This window comes from Callorhinus ursinus, unplaced genomic scaffold (genome assembly GCF_003265705.2).
Source record: "Callorhinus ursinus isolate GAN/ISIS: 27379988/994484 unplaced genomic scaffold, GSC_fseal_2.0 scaffold100, whole genome shotgun sequence".
Lineage (NCBI taxonomy): Eukaryota > Metazoa > Chordata > Mammalia > Carnivora > Otariidae > Callorhinus > Callorhinus ursinus.
Window position 1 is genome coordinate 468,429 of NW_027397162.1, and position 12,717 is coordinate 481,145.

General features: G+C 45.6%; 1 protein-coding gene across 6 annotated transcripts; it reads left to right on the forward strand.

The window, feature by feature from the left end:
- The first annotated feature begins 212 nt into the window (after positions 1 to 212).
- Positions 213 to 8,825, forward strand: ZNF304 (zinc finger protein 304). Of its 6 annotated transcripts, none has more exons than XM_025849275.2 (5): positions 215 to 321; positions 600 to 638; positions 2,410 to 2,592; positions 2,691 to 2,817; positions 4,354 to 8,825. In XM_025849275.2, exons 2-5 carry the CDS (start codon positions 606 to 608, stop codon positions 6,174 to 6,176), a joined length of 2,166 nt encoding a protein of 721 aa, XP_025705060.1. In that variant the 5' UTR covers positions 215 to 321; positions 600 to 605; the 3' UTR covers positions 6,177 to 8,825. The 6 variants fall into 6 exon arrangements, with proteins under 6 accessions (XP_073745083.1, XP_073745084.1, XP_025705062.1 ...); XM_025849276.2 differs by having other exon boundaries at positions 2,518 to 2,592; XM_073888982.1 differs by having other exon boundaries at positions 213 to 638.
- The last annotated feature ends 3,892 nt before the right edge of the window (positions 8,826 to 12,717 follow it).

The window sequence follows — 12,717 nt, forward strand, 5'->3', positions numbered from 1 at the left end:
TTATCTTTCTCCTCCAATCGGCCTCCGCCCCGGGCGGCTTTGCGGTTGCCAGGACAAACCGGCAAGATGCCCATCGCCTCGTCGACGCAGGGTACCAACTACATTACCCAGAAATCTGTGCTCGCCGCATCTTCGTCCTGCCTACGACAGACCGGAAGAGAGGCGTTTCCCGCCGCCCGGCGAGGCTGAGGAGGGGCTTTCGGCGTCGGCGTCGTGACGTCTTTTGCCTGTGCCGGGACTATCAGCACCGGCGGCAGAGGCTCTGGGACTGGGGCGGGTCCGCTTCCCCCGCGGCTCCTCGGCACCGAGCAGGGAAGGACGGTAAAACACGCGCCTTTGTTGCCCTCCACGAGCCCCGTCGTGGGACCGGCTGCCTTGCGCGGAGGTGTCCCCCGGGGCTGCGCCCTTCCCGCGGCCTTCGCATCCGCGCCCTGTCCTCGTACGCCCCCGGCCGCGGCGCCCTAAGCCTGTGCGCTTCTTCACGCGGGGGAGACGGGCTCGGAGGGCGGCGGTCGGCCCGAGGTCTCCCCGCCTGGTGGAGCTTTGGGGTTCCGGCCGATCCCGCAGGGCCTGTCCGGTTTGCCCGCTTCTGCTCACAGGATCCCATGGCAGCCCTGGCGCTGATGGATGGGGCTCAGGTGAGCAGAGGGTCCCTCAGGCCCTCACCGACGCGGATGTAGGGGGTGGCGTGTTCAGGGACCTTCCTCACGTAGCGCGCCCCGCTCTTGAGCGTCAAGGCGGCGGAGGGCGGTCAGTCCCGGCGGATATGTGGCGAGGTTCCCAGTACTAGCGTCGGTGGGTTGCGGTGTGCAAGGGTTTCCAAGGTGCAGGAGCCAGCTGGTACAAACCCTTGCGGTGGGAATGAACTAGGAGTGTTCCAGGAACCGAGGGTCCCTGTTACATCTGGTGAGAAGGCACAGCGGGTGGCCAGGAGTCAGGCCGGGAACGGCAGCCTGAGCGGCTGGGCTTATGTTCTGGTGGTAGTGGGAGCCATGGGAGACTTGGAACAAAGAAGGGAGACGATCTGACTTAGGTGTTAACAGACTCCGTCTGGCTGCAGAGCGGAAAGATTGGGGGCGTGGGGCTGGGCAGGGAGGCCAGAGCGGAGCTTACTTCGATAGACCAGGTGAATGTTGATGGTGGGTGGACCAGAGTGGTGGCAGTGGAGGTTAGGGAAGTGTAGGAGTTTGGTGCTTGCTTTTAAAGTAGGGCCCGCTGGGTTTCCTGATGAGACATAGTGATATTCTAGGACTCTTTAATTTTCCCTCTGCATTTGAGTCTGGGGACCCTAAATTGGCGGGGAGGTCATTTCTAGCCCAGCATTCTGAATTCAGGCCAGGAGTTATATAGAGAGGTTCCTACTTCAGGCAGCCAATAGGATGAAGACTAAGGGTGTATTGGGCCCAGGAGCAGCCTTGTGTAAATGCTGGGAGGTAAGATCGAAGTGGGTGTCCTCAAGGAACCACAGATCTTAATTGTCTGTTGGGAATAGGGTCAGGAGTCAGACAGGAATGGCAGGCTGAGGAGCTGGGCCTCATTCTGAGGGTGGTGAAAGACATGGGAGATTTGGAGCAGAAGAGAGAGGCGACCTGACTCAGATTTTAATGGACTCCCTTCGGCTGCTCCTTGGTTGAGAACAGAGCATTGAGTACGGGTGGGGCACCTACCGCAATAGGCTGTGAGTGTTGATGGTAACTGGCCCGGAGAGGTGGCTGTGGAGGTAAGAGATGTTGGTGGATTTTGTATCTGTTTTTTAAGCAGGGTGACCAGATTTTCTGGTGTGAAGGGTGAATGAGAGAAACGGATGAGTTGTGGGTGACCCTGGGGGTTTTTGGTTTTTTGTTTTGTTTTGTTTTCTTTACCTGGTTGAGTGATGGAAATGCCATCAACTGAGATAGGGAAGCTGGTAGCAGGAGTAATTTTCTGTGATTATTTTGGGAGGTAGGCTTTTCTCATGTTTAGTTTAAGAAGTGCCAGAGACTCCTTAGTTGAAACATCAAGCTGGATATAGGTTTTTAGTTCTGGGAGAGGTCCTGGTTGCAGAAGTTCAAAAGGTGGGGGCCGATGTGTGGAATGGGGTGAAGCTGTGCGTTACATTTAGGAGGGAGTATCTCCAGGTCATGGCGGCAATGCAGTTAATAACAAGAAAGTTGAAACTTGGGACTGAGGACTGGGTCTCTTGCATAGGCGCTGGGTGACACTGGTTCCTGTCACAAAGATATCTGAGCACTTCCCACACACCACGTGCAGAGTGGCATGGGGGTGTGTGTGCCCTGTAGGTGCACATGTTGTGGACCAGAAAGTTGTTGTTGGTAAAGATGGTTCCAACTGGGAAGAAGGGGTAGTTCAAAGAATGATGTACATGTTGGGAGAAGTGTGAACTGATGGCCTTAAGGTTGTGTCTGGGAGGCATGGCCTGGAAGACACCGGGAGAACTGGCCAGCTAGAGAGTTTGGTGCCCTTCATGGAAGACCCACAGCTTACACAGTATTTATCTGCCCACCTGCCTGGCTCCAGGCCGCACACAGTGATCAGAGAGACATGAAGAGAGAGCAGGCGCTAATGGTGCCAAGGCCTGATATCTCCTCTGAGGTGAGAGGCTGGAAGGAGAGGGACCAGGGGTGGTTGTGTGAGTGGACAGACAGGTGACCCCTGTGGCCTGTGGGCTCAACTGTCCCCCGTCGTGACAGGGCTGTGTGACCTTCGAGGATGTGTTCGTGTACTTCTCCCGGGAGGAGTGGGAGTTCCTTGAGGAAGCTCAGAGACTCCTGTACCGTGATGTGATGCTGGAGAACTTTGCACTTGTGGCCTCACTGGGTAAGTCTTTGTTTTATCTACTGGTATATGGCAAATTACCCCACAATTTAGTGGCTTAAAACAGTAAAAATTCACTGTTTCAGTGCATCAGGGACCTGGTGACAGCTTACCTGCGTGCTTTTTGCTCAGGCTGTCTCATGAGGTTTCAGTCAAGCTGTCAGCCAGGGTTGTGTTCTCATCTGAAGGCCAGTCTCAGGAAGAATCCACTTACAAACTCACTCATGTGGTTGTTCGCAAGATTTCGTTTCTTGTGGCTTGTTGAACTGTGAGAATAGTTCCTCTCTGGCTCTTGGCCAGTGGCTTCCCTCGGTTCCTTGTCATGTTGGCCTTTCTCTAGTGTACCTCCTAACATGGAAGCTGCCTTCTCTCCAAGTGAGTGAGAGAACGCCCAGGATGGCATCCGGTCTTTTTCTAACCTGGTCTTGAAAGTGACATCCCGTTATCCTTAGAAATGGGTCAGGCAGTCCAGCCTACAGGAAGGAAGAGGCTCACACAAGGGCGGGAATTGGGTTAGGGGTTCAGGGCTTTTGCAGTCTGTTCAACAGGTTCAGCATGGCTGGTGCGCTCCTTGGCCAGGTAACTGTCCAGATCCATGGTACCTTGGTGTCCCAGGTTCTGCCCTCATTCTGTAGTTGACATTTCCTGGGGCCTGAGCATGCCAGGAATTACAGGTACTGGTGTGGTCACTGCTCATGGATGTCTCAGGGCTGTTCTGCTAAATCCTCCTTTGAGGCTCTGTTTTTTAACATTTAATTTTCTTCTCTGTGGGGTGGGACTGCCTGGGCCATTCATCTGCCCTGTGTTTTCTTGACAACTTCAGATCCCATGAGGTGGCTCAGTTGGAGAGGGGCAGAAAGCCCTGGGTGTCTGACAGGGCAGACCTGACTCCAGCCACAGTGAGAGAGACCCAGAGAGGACCTGGCCCTGCAGAATGGGAGCTGGAGGAGTGGCACGTTAGTGCTGGGTTCAGATCATACTTTCAGCCTACTTTGTGTCCACCGGTGTTTTTTTCTCAAGGCCTACAGCGATACCTCATTTCTGCCTCTCCTTCCCCATTCTTGGCACTTTGTCCACTTGTAACTTCTCTTCTGTCTTCCATCGCTTGGCTGTTTCCTCCCTTTTCTGGCTTCTGTGTCTCATTCATTCTGCAGTGCTGGCTACTTTAATGTGCAGTGAGTTGTGCACATATCCTTAAGAACCAGCTACTTATTCGCAGTCAGATTTTCCTGGGCCTGGACACATCCTTCTGCACAGAGCTCGGCTGGCACCAGCAGCCAAGGCCCTACTCCATAGAGGAGTGAGCTGGAAAACGCTTCTCTGTTCCCTAGACCATGTACCACCATCGTGTCTACCCTTACTATGACCTTTAGAGACCTGGGACTGACAGTGGGCCTTTCCTCACCCTGACCCTGCCTCCCTTGTCCCACCAGCAAGCCAGTGCCCTCATTCTTCGGTGTTTCACACACACACATGTGATGGGGCTGCTGCTGTCCACCAAAGTCAACATGTACCTCACCAGCATCTTTTTGCTTTCAGGTTGTTGGCGTGAAACAGATAATGAGGAGACTCCTTCTGAGCAGAGCATTTCTATAGGATTGTCGCAGCTCAGGACTCCCGAGTCAGGTGCATTTATCCAGAAAGCCCACCCATGTGAGGTGTGTGACCCGCTCTTAAAAGACGTTTTGCACTTGGCCGAACACCAGGGATCACACCCCTTGCAGAAACTGTACACACGTGGCCCATGTGGGAGAGGATTCTTGATCAGTGCAAACTTTTACCAGCACCAAAAGCGATATAGTGGAGAGGATCTCTTCAGTGGGAGTGTTAGTGGGGCCTCATATATGAAGAGCTGTGCAGTCCACATGTTAGGGAGACCCTTTACTTGCAGGGAGGAAGGGATGGACTTGCTGGACAGGTCTGGCCTCTTCTTTTGCCAGACCACTGGCAATGGGATGATTCCATACGAAAGGACTGAGTTCATGGAATCTTTCCCACACAGTGCCAGTCTTGGCCAACACCAGGGAGACCATGATGGACTGGTGCTTTTCAATTGCACTGACAATGGGAAGGGCTTCCTGAATACCTTTACTCTCCTTGGCAACCGGGTGAATGATACTGAAGTAAGACCTTTTAGATTCCCACCTTGTGGAAGTATGTCCAAGGAGAGATCAGCACTTACTAATCACAGAAAAGTTCACAGTGGAGAAATATCACATGTGTGTAAAGAGTGTGGAAAGGCCTTCATTCATTTGTCTCACCTAAAAATGCACCAGAAATTTCACACTGGAAAAAGACATTACACATGTAGTGAATGCGGGAAGGCCTTCAGCCGCAAAGACACACTTGTTCAACACCAGAGAGTTCACACTGGGGAAAGGTCTTATGACTGCAGTGAGTGTGGAAAAGCCTACAGCAGAAGTTCCCACCTTGTTCAACACCAGAGAATTCACACTGGCGAAAGGCCTTATAAGTGCAGTGAATGTGGAAAAGCCTTCAGCCGCAAAGACACTCTTGTGCAGCACCAGAGGTTTCATACTGGAGAAAGGCCTTACGAGTGCAGTGAATGTGGGAAATTCTTTAGCCAAAGCTCCCACCTTATTGAGCACTGGAGAATTCACACTGGGGCAAGGCCTTATGAATGCATTGAATGTGGAAAGTTTTTTAGCCATAACTCGAGCCTCATTAAACATCGGAGAGTTCACACAGGAGCAAGGTCTTATGTGTGCAGCAAATGTGGGAAAGCTTTCAGCTGCAAAGACACACTTGTTCAGCACCAGATAATTCACACTGGAGCAAGGCCTTACGAGTGCAGCGAATGTGGGAAAGCCTTTAGTCGTAAAGACACACTTGTGCAGCACCAGAAAATCCACACTGGAGAAAGGCCTTATGAGTGTGGTGAATGTGGAAAATTTTTTAGCCATAGCTCCAACCTTATTGTACACCAGAGAATTCACACTGGAGCGAAGCCTTATGAGTGCAGTGAATGTGGAAAATGCTTCAGCCACAATTCCAGCCTCATTCTACACCAGAGAGTTCACACCGGAGCAAGGCCTTATGTGTGCAGTGAATGTGGAAAAGCCTACATTAGTAGCTCCCACCTTGTTCAACACAAGAAAGTTCACACTGGAGCAAGACCTTATGAATGTCGTGAATGTGGGAAATTCTTTAGCCGAAACTCTAGCCTCATTCTACATCAGCGGGTTCACACTGGAGAAAAGCCTTACGTGTGCAGCGAATGTGGGAAAGCCTACAGTAGAAGTTCCCATCTTGTTCGGCACCAGAAAGTTCACACTGGAGAAAAGCCTCATGAATGCAATAGATTTGACGATCCTTTAGCTACATCTCTTAAACTTGTTTAGCAACAGAAAGCTCACACTAAAGAAAGGCCTTATGAATGCAGAAAATGTTCCATCTCTTTGTTCGACCTGATAGGATTCACACCAGAAAAAATCTCTGTGAGTACCCTTTGTGAGGGAACCATCAACCAGCAGGTGAACCTTGTACATTCATACAGGTATCATGGGGAGATTCCCAGTTAGTACCACGTAGGTGGGAAGCTTTTATAGGTGCATTGCACTTTCTAAACTGTCCAGGGCTCTTGACAGAGTTCTGTCACTGCCAGTGCCTGTGGCAGGAGCCATCTCATTACTACCAGCTGTCAAAGGTCCCACAGTGTGTGTCAGTCACTCCAGTATGCTCGGGGAAGGCAGACCCCTGTGCTCCCCGTCCTGTTCTCTGGAGGGAATCAAGAGTGTTCTGAACCCAGTGAGATCCTCACTGCCTCCCCCGTGACTGGATTCTCAGTGGACATGATCCAGCTCTGGCCAAGAGGATCTGAACTGGAGGCTGCTGGGGATTTCCAGACAAGTTTCTCTTCATAAACAATGTTGACTAAACATAATAACCGTGAACTCATTTGTCTTCTTCTAAATCACCCATCTTTAGAACTGCTTGTCCCATGCTGCTCCGATTCATGCAGTGACACAGGCCTACTGTGGCGATCTCTACTGTTGTTTGTGTGGTGGGGTCTATTCACTGTGTGGAACAGATTAAGAAAAAGTCGGGTTCTTCCACCAACTTCATGTGCCTCAGAAGGGTCAGCAGGATGGCAGAGAACAGATCTCAGTCTAGCTGGCCTAAGTTGCATTGTGCCCAAGGCTTGCTAGAAAAGAGCGAAGAGCTTTGTACGCCTCATCCTGTGGCCTGGACGGCAAGATTTCCTGTGAGCCCAGAGTTCATTTCTGAGGAAGGCATAGTTGGTGTGAAAATCTCCAGTTCTTCTGGAAACATGAATTGGGTCTCTTGTTCCTAGGGAATGTTCCATATTCCCCAGCACTTTTGAGAGATTTCTGTCTCCTAGATCTGCATAGGAGCCAGTGCCTGATGTCCAGAATCCCGTAGGCAGGTGTCATTGGAAGGCCTACAGGGCAAGGTGAGGCTCATAATTGGGACAACAACACTGAGATAATGGAGTGGGGATGAATGTGGCCAATGAGAGGATATGTGTCTCTTCTAGCAGAGGCATCTACAAATGTCCATGTGATTTTTGCGGGATGAGACTATAGAAATTCTCTGGACCTCAGACATCTGTATTTCCTGCGGCCAAGGCCACTGTCAGTGTCTAAAAGTTTGTGGATTCCTGTACCTCCCTGGGCTGTTGATGTTGTGGCCATAACTACACAAGCAGGAACCTCAGCATCGACAAAAGAGAGATCCAAGGATAGGGCTTCCCTGACCCAGGTAGCATTCCTGGTGACTGAAGTGGACATGGATTTCATTGCTCTCCAGTTTTTGCTGACATTGAGGCAGGGTTCATTCTCCTAAATTGGGAGAGGGATATGGGAGAACCAAAATAGTTGGCAGATGTGACTTTCTAAGAGGGATGGTAAATAGGGACTTTATGGGGAACACTTAGTTCTCAAACTTTATTGAGGTATGACTGACATGAAATAAACTGCACATGAAAGTGTGAAATGTATTATGTTTCAGCATATGTATATACCGTGAAACCGTCACCACAATCAAGATAATGAACATATTCAACACAACCAAAAGATTCCATGTGTCCCTTTATAATCCTTTTATCTTAGTCTTTCTAATACCCTTTGCCACAATTCATAAACAACAAGCATTTTCTAGAATTTTATATAGACAGAGTCATATGGTATATACATTTGGGGGAGTGGGGACTCTAGCCCTTTTCACTATCCATAACTATTTTGAAATTAATCCATCTTGTTGCATGTATCAATAGGTTGTTCATTTGTATTGTTGAGTATTATTCCATTATATGCATATACCACAATTGTTTTTTATCCATTAAGCTATTAGTGAATTTTTGGGTTGTTTCCAGTGTGGGGCTGTTACAAATAAAGCTGCTCTGAAGATCTCTGTGCAAGTTATCACTTAATAACATTTCATTATATAAATACGCCACAGTTTGTCTGTTCACTACTGAAGGACATCCTGGTTGCTTCCAAGTTTGGCGATTACGAATAAACCTGCAATATACATTTGTGTGTAGGTTTTGTGTGGATGTAAGTTTTCATCTCTTGGTTCTAGCCAAGGAGTGTGATTTACTGGATCATATAGTAAGAGTATGTTTAGATTTGTAATAATTTGTCTTCTTTTTATTTTAAGATTTTATTTATTTGAGAGAGCACAAGTAGGGGTAAGGGCAGAGGGAGAGGGAGAAGCAGACTCCCCACTGAGCAGCGAGCCTGACATGGGCTCAATCCCAGGACCCTGGGATCATGACCTGAGCCATAGGCAGACACTTAACCAACTGAGCCACCCAGGCGCCCCTGTAAGAAACTGTCCTGCAAAGTGGCTGTACCATTTTGCATTCCCACCAGCAATGAATGAGCGTCTCTGTTGCTCCACATCCTCATCAGCATTTGGTGGTGTCAGTGTTTTGGAATTTGGCCATTGTAATAGGTATGTAATGGTATGTCATTGTTGCTTTAATTTGAAATGCCCTAATGACATGAATATCATTTTCATGTTTTTTAACACTATCTTTTGCAGAGGAGAATTTTAATTTTATTTATTTATTTATTTATTTATTTATTTATTTTTAAGATTTTATTTATTTATTTCACAGAGAGAGAGAGAGAGAGCATGAACCCAAGCAGGGGGAGTGGGAGAAGGAGAAGCAGACTCCCCGCGGAGCAGGGAGCCCGATGTGGGGCTCGATCCCAGGACCCTGGGATCATGACCTGAGCCGAAGGCAGACGCTTAACAACTGAGCCCTCCAGGTGCACCCAGAATTTTAAGTTTAATCAAGTTGAAATTACCCAGTTTTTCTCAAGGATTGTATTTTTGGTGTTGTGTATAAAGCATTGCCAAATCCAAGGTCACCTGCATTTTGTTCAATGTTATTGTCTAGGTGTTCTGTAGTTTTGTGTTTTGTGTTTAGGTCTATTACCCATATTGAGAAAATATTTGTGCAAGTGTAAATTCTATATCTAAATCATTTAAAAAAAGATTTTATTTGAGAGAGAATTCACAAGCCAGGGGAGGAGCAGAGGAAGAGGGGGAAGCGGACTCCCCAATGAGCAGAGGAGCCTAATGTGGGGCTCAATCCCAGGACCCCGAGATCATGAACCTAGCCGAAGGCAGACACTTAACCCTTAACCCTTAACCCTTAACCGAGCCGTCCAGGTGCCCCTAGATCTTTTTTTTTTTTTTTTTAACATGAGGATGCTCAATAGTTCAAGCACCATTTGGTGAAAAGACTATCTACTGAATTGCCTTTGCTCCTCTTTCAACAATCAGCTGACTATTTCTGCTGATCTATTTTTAGATGCTGTTCCAATTTTTTTCCACTTATTGAGATAATCCTGTTGGGTGGGCTTTGGCGGGGGGGGGTTATTTATATGGTATAATCCATTAATTTATATTCAGATGTCAAACTAACCTTGCATTTCCTGGGACAAATCCCACTTGGTCATGATGTATGGTCCTTTGTATATGTTGCCAAGTCAGTTTTCTGATACTTTATTAGTGTATTTTGCATCTATATTGATGAGAGAGAACAGTTTTGTAGATTTCTTGTGCTATCTCTGTGTGACTTTGCTATCAAAGGAATCCTGACCTCACAGAAAAAGTTGGGAGTGTTTCCTCCTTTATTTTCTGGTAGGATGGAAGAGTTTTTGAGTTTTGCAGTTTAGTGATATTTCTTTAAAATGTTTGCTAGAATTCCTTAGTGAAGGCACTTGACCCTACAGTTTTCTTGTGGGAAGACTTTCGATCAATTTTCAGTCAAAATTTGCTTAATACAGTACTATGTAGTTTTTCTACTTGTGTCAGTTTTGGATAATTGATGTCCTTTAAGGAATTTTTCCATTTCAATGGAATTGTCTAATTTGGGGGGACAAAGATTTTAATAATATTCCTTTATGATACTTCTAATTTTTTTAGGGTGAGTAGTGTCTTCATTCCTGCTTTTGTTAATTTGTTTTCTTTGTCTACCTCAAGTTTTATCAATTTTGTTGATCTTTTGAAAGAACCAATTTTTAATTTCATTGATTTTTTTAGTTGAAGAATAATTGACCTACTATATCGTGTAAGTTTCAGGTGTACAACATACTGATTGAGTATTCATACACTTTACAAAATGGTCACCACAAGTCTAGTTGCCATATGTCACGATACAATGTTTTTAAAATATTACTGACTATATTCCCTGGTCTGTACTTTGTATCCCTGTGCCTTACTTATTTTACAATGGGAAGGTTGAACCTCTTAACCCTCTTTGGCTCTCTCATCTGTCCCCATCCCCCTTCTCTTTAGCAACCATCATTCTCTGTGTCTGTGAGGCTGTTTCTGTTTCATTTGTTCATTTGTTTTGCATTTTAGATTCCACATATAAGTGAAGTCATATGGTATTTGTCTTTGGGTGATTTATTTCACTTAGCATAATACTGTCTAGGTCCATCCATGTCACAAATGGCAAGATTTTGTTCTTTTTTATGGCTAATATTCCATTGTATCTATATATAGCTAGGTAGATAGATATTTATAGAGATAACTAGAGAGAGAGAGAGAGAGATGTGTAACTCCACACACATCTTTATGCATTTGCCTATCATTGGACATCCTGGTTGCCTCCATATCTTGGCTATTGTAAATAATGTGATGACATAGGGGTACATATGTCTTTTTGAATTAGTGCTTTCACTTTCTTCAGATAAATACCTAGAAGTGGAATTGCAGGATCATATGGTATTTCTATTTATAATTTTTGAGGGAAGTTTCATACTGTTTTCCATTGTGGCTGCACCAATTTACATTCCCACCAACAGTGTACAACTGTTCCCTTTTCTCCACATCCTTGCCAATACTTATTTCTTGTCTTTTTTTTTTTTAAAGAATTTATTTGAGAGAGAGAGAAAGAGAGCATGAGAGGGAAGAGGGTCAGAGGGAGAAGCAGACTCCCCGCTGAGCAGGGAGCCCAATGTGAGACTCGATCCCAGGACTCCAGGACCATGACCTGAGCCGAAGGCAGCTGCCTAACCAACTGAGCCACCCAGGCACCCTATTTCTTGTCTTTTTGATAAAAGCTATTCTGACAGGTGTGAGGTGATACCTCATTGTGGTTTGGATTTGCATTTCCCTGGTGCTGATGTTGAACATCACATCTTTTTGTGTGCCTGTTATTCATCTGTAAGTCATCTTTGGAAAAAGGTCTTCAGGTCCTCTGCCTATTTTTAAATCAATTTTTATATTGAATTTATGAGTTCTTCATATATTTTTGATGTTAACCCCTAATCAGATATGTAATTTGTGAATAGCTTCTCCCATTCAGTAGGTTGCCTTTTTGTTGTTGATAGTTTCCTTTGCTGTGCAAAGCTTTTTAGTTGGTGTCCCATTTGTTTATTTTCGCTTTTGTTGTCCTTACCTGAGGAACATCCAAAAACATATTGCTAAGACCAATGTCAAAGAACTTACTGCCTATGTTTTCTTTTGGGAATTTTATGCTTTCAGGTCTTATATTTAAGTCTTTAGCCCATTTTGAGTTTAGTTTTGTATATGGTATAATAAAATGATCCAATTTCATTCTTTTTCATGTAGCTGTCTAGTTTTCCCAACACCATTTATTAAATAGGGTGTCTTTTCTTCATTCTGTATTCTTGTCTTTTTGTCATAGATTAATTGACCATATAAGTGTGGGTTTATTTATTGGATTTCTGTTCTGTTTTGTTGATCTATGTGTCTTTTGTTGTGCCAGTACCGTACTGTTTTGACTACTATAGCTTCATAGTATAGTTTAAAATCTGGGAGCATGGTATCTCCAGCTTTGTTCTTCTTCAAGATTGTTTTGGCTCTTAGGTCCTTTGTGGTTCCATGCAAATTTTAGGACTATTCTGTGAAAAATACCATTGGTATTTTGATAGGGATTGCATTGAATCTGTAGATTGCTTTGGATAGTATGGACATTTTAACAGTGTTAATTTTTCTAATCCATGAGTGTGAATTATCTTTCCATTTATTTGTGTTGTCTTTAATTTCTTTCATCATTGTCTTGACAGCTTTTAGAGTACAGGCTTTTCACCTCCTTGGTTAAATTTATTACTTGGTATTTTATTCTTTTTGATGCAGTTGTAAATGGGATTGTTTTCTTAATTTTTCTTTCTTTTTTTTAAGATTTTATTTATTTATTTGACAGAGAGAGACCTAGCGAGAGAGGGAACACAAGCAGGGGGAGAAGCAGGCTTCCCGTTGAACACAGAGCCCAATGTGGGGCTCGCTCCCAGAACCCCGGGATCATGACCTTAGCCGAAGGCAGACACTTTAACAACTGAGCCACTCAGGTGCCCCTTAATTTTTCTTTCTGATAGTTTGTTATTAGTGTATACAAATGCAACAGATTTCTGTATATTGATTATGTATCATGCA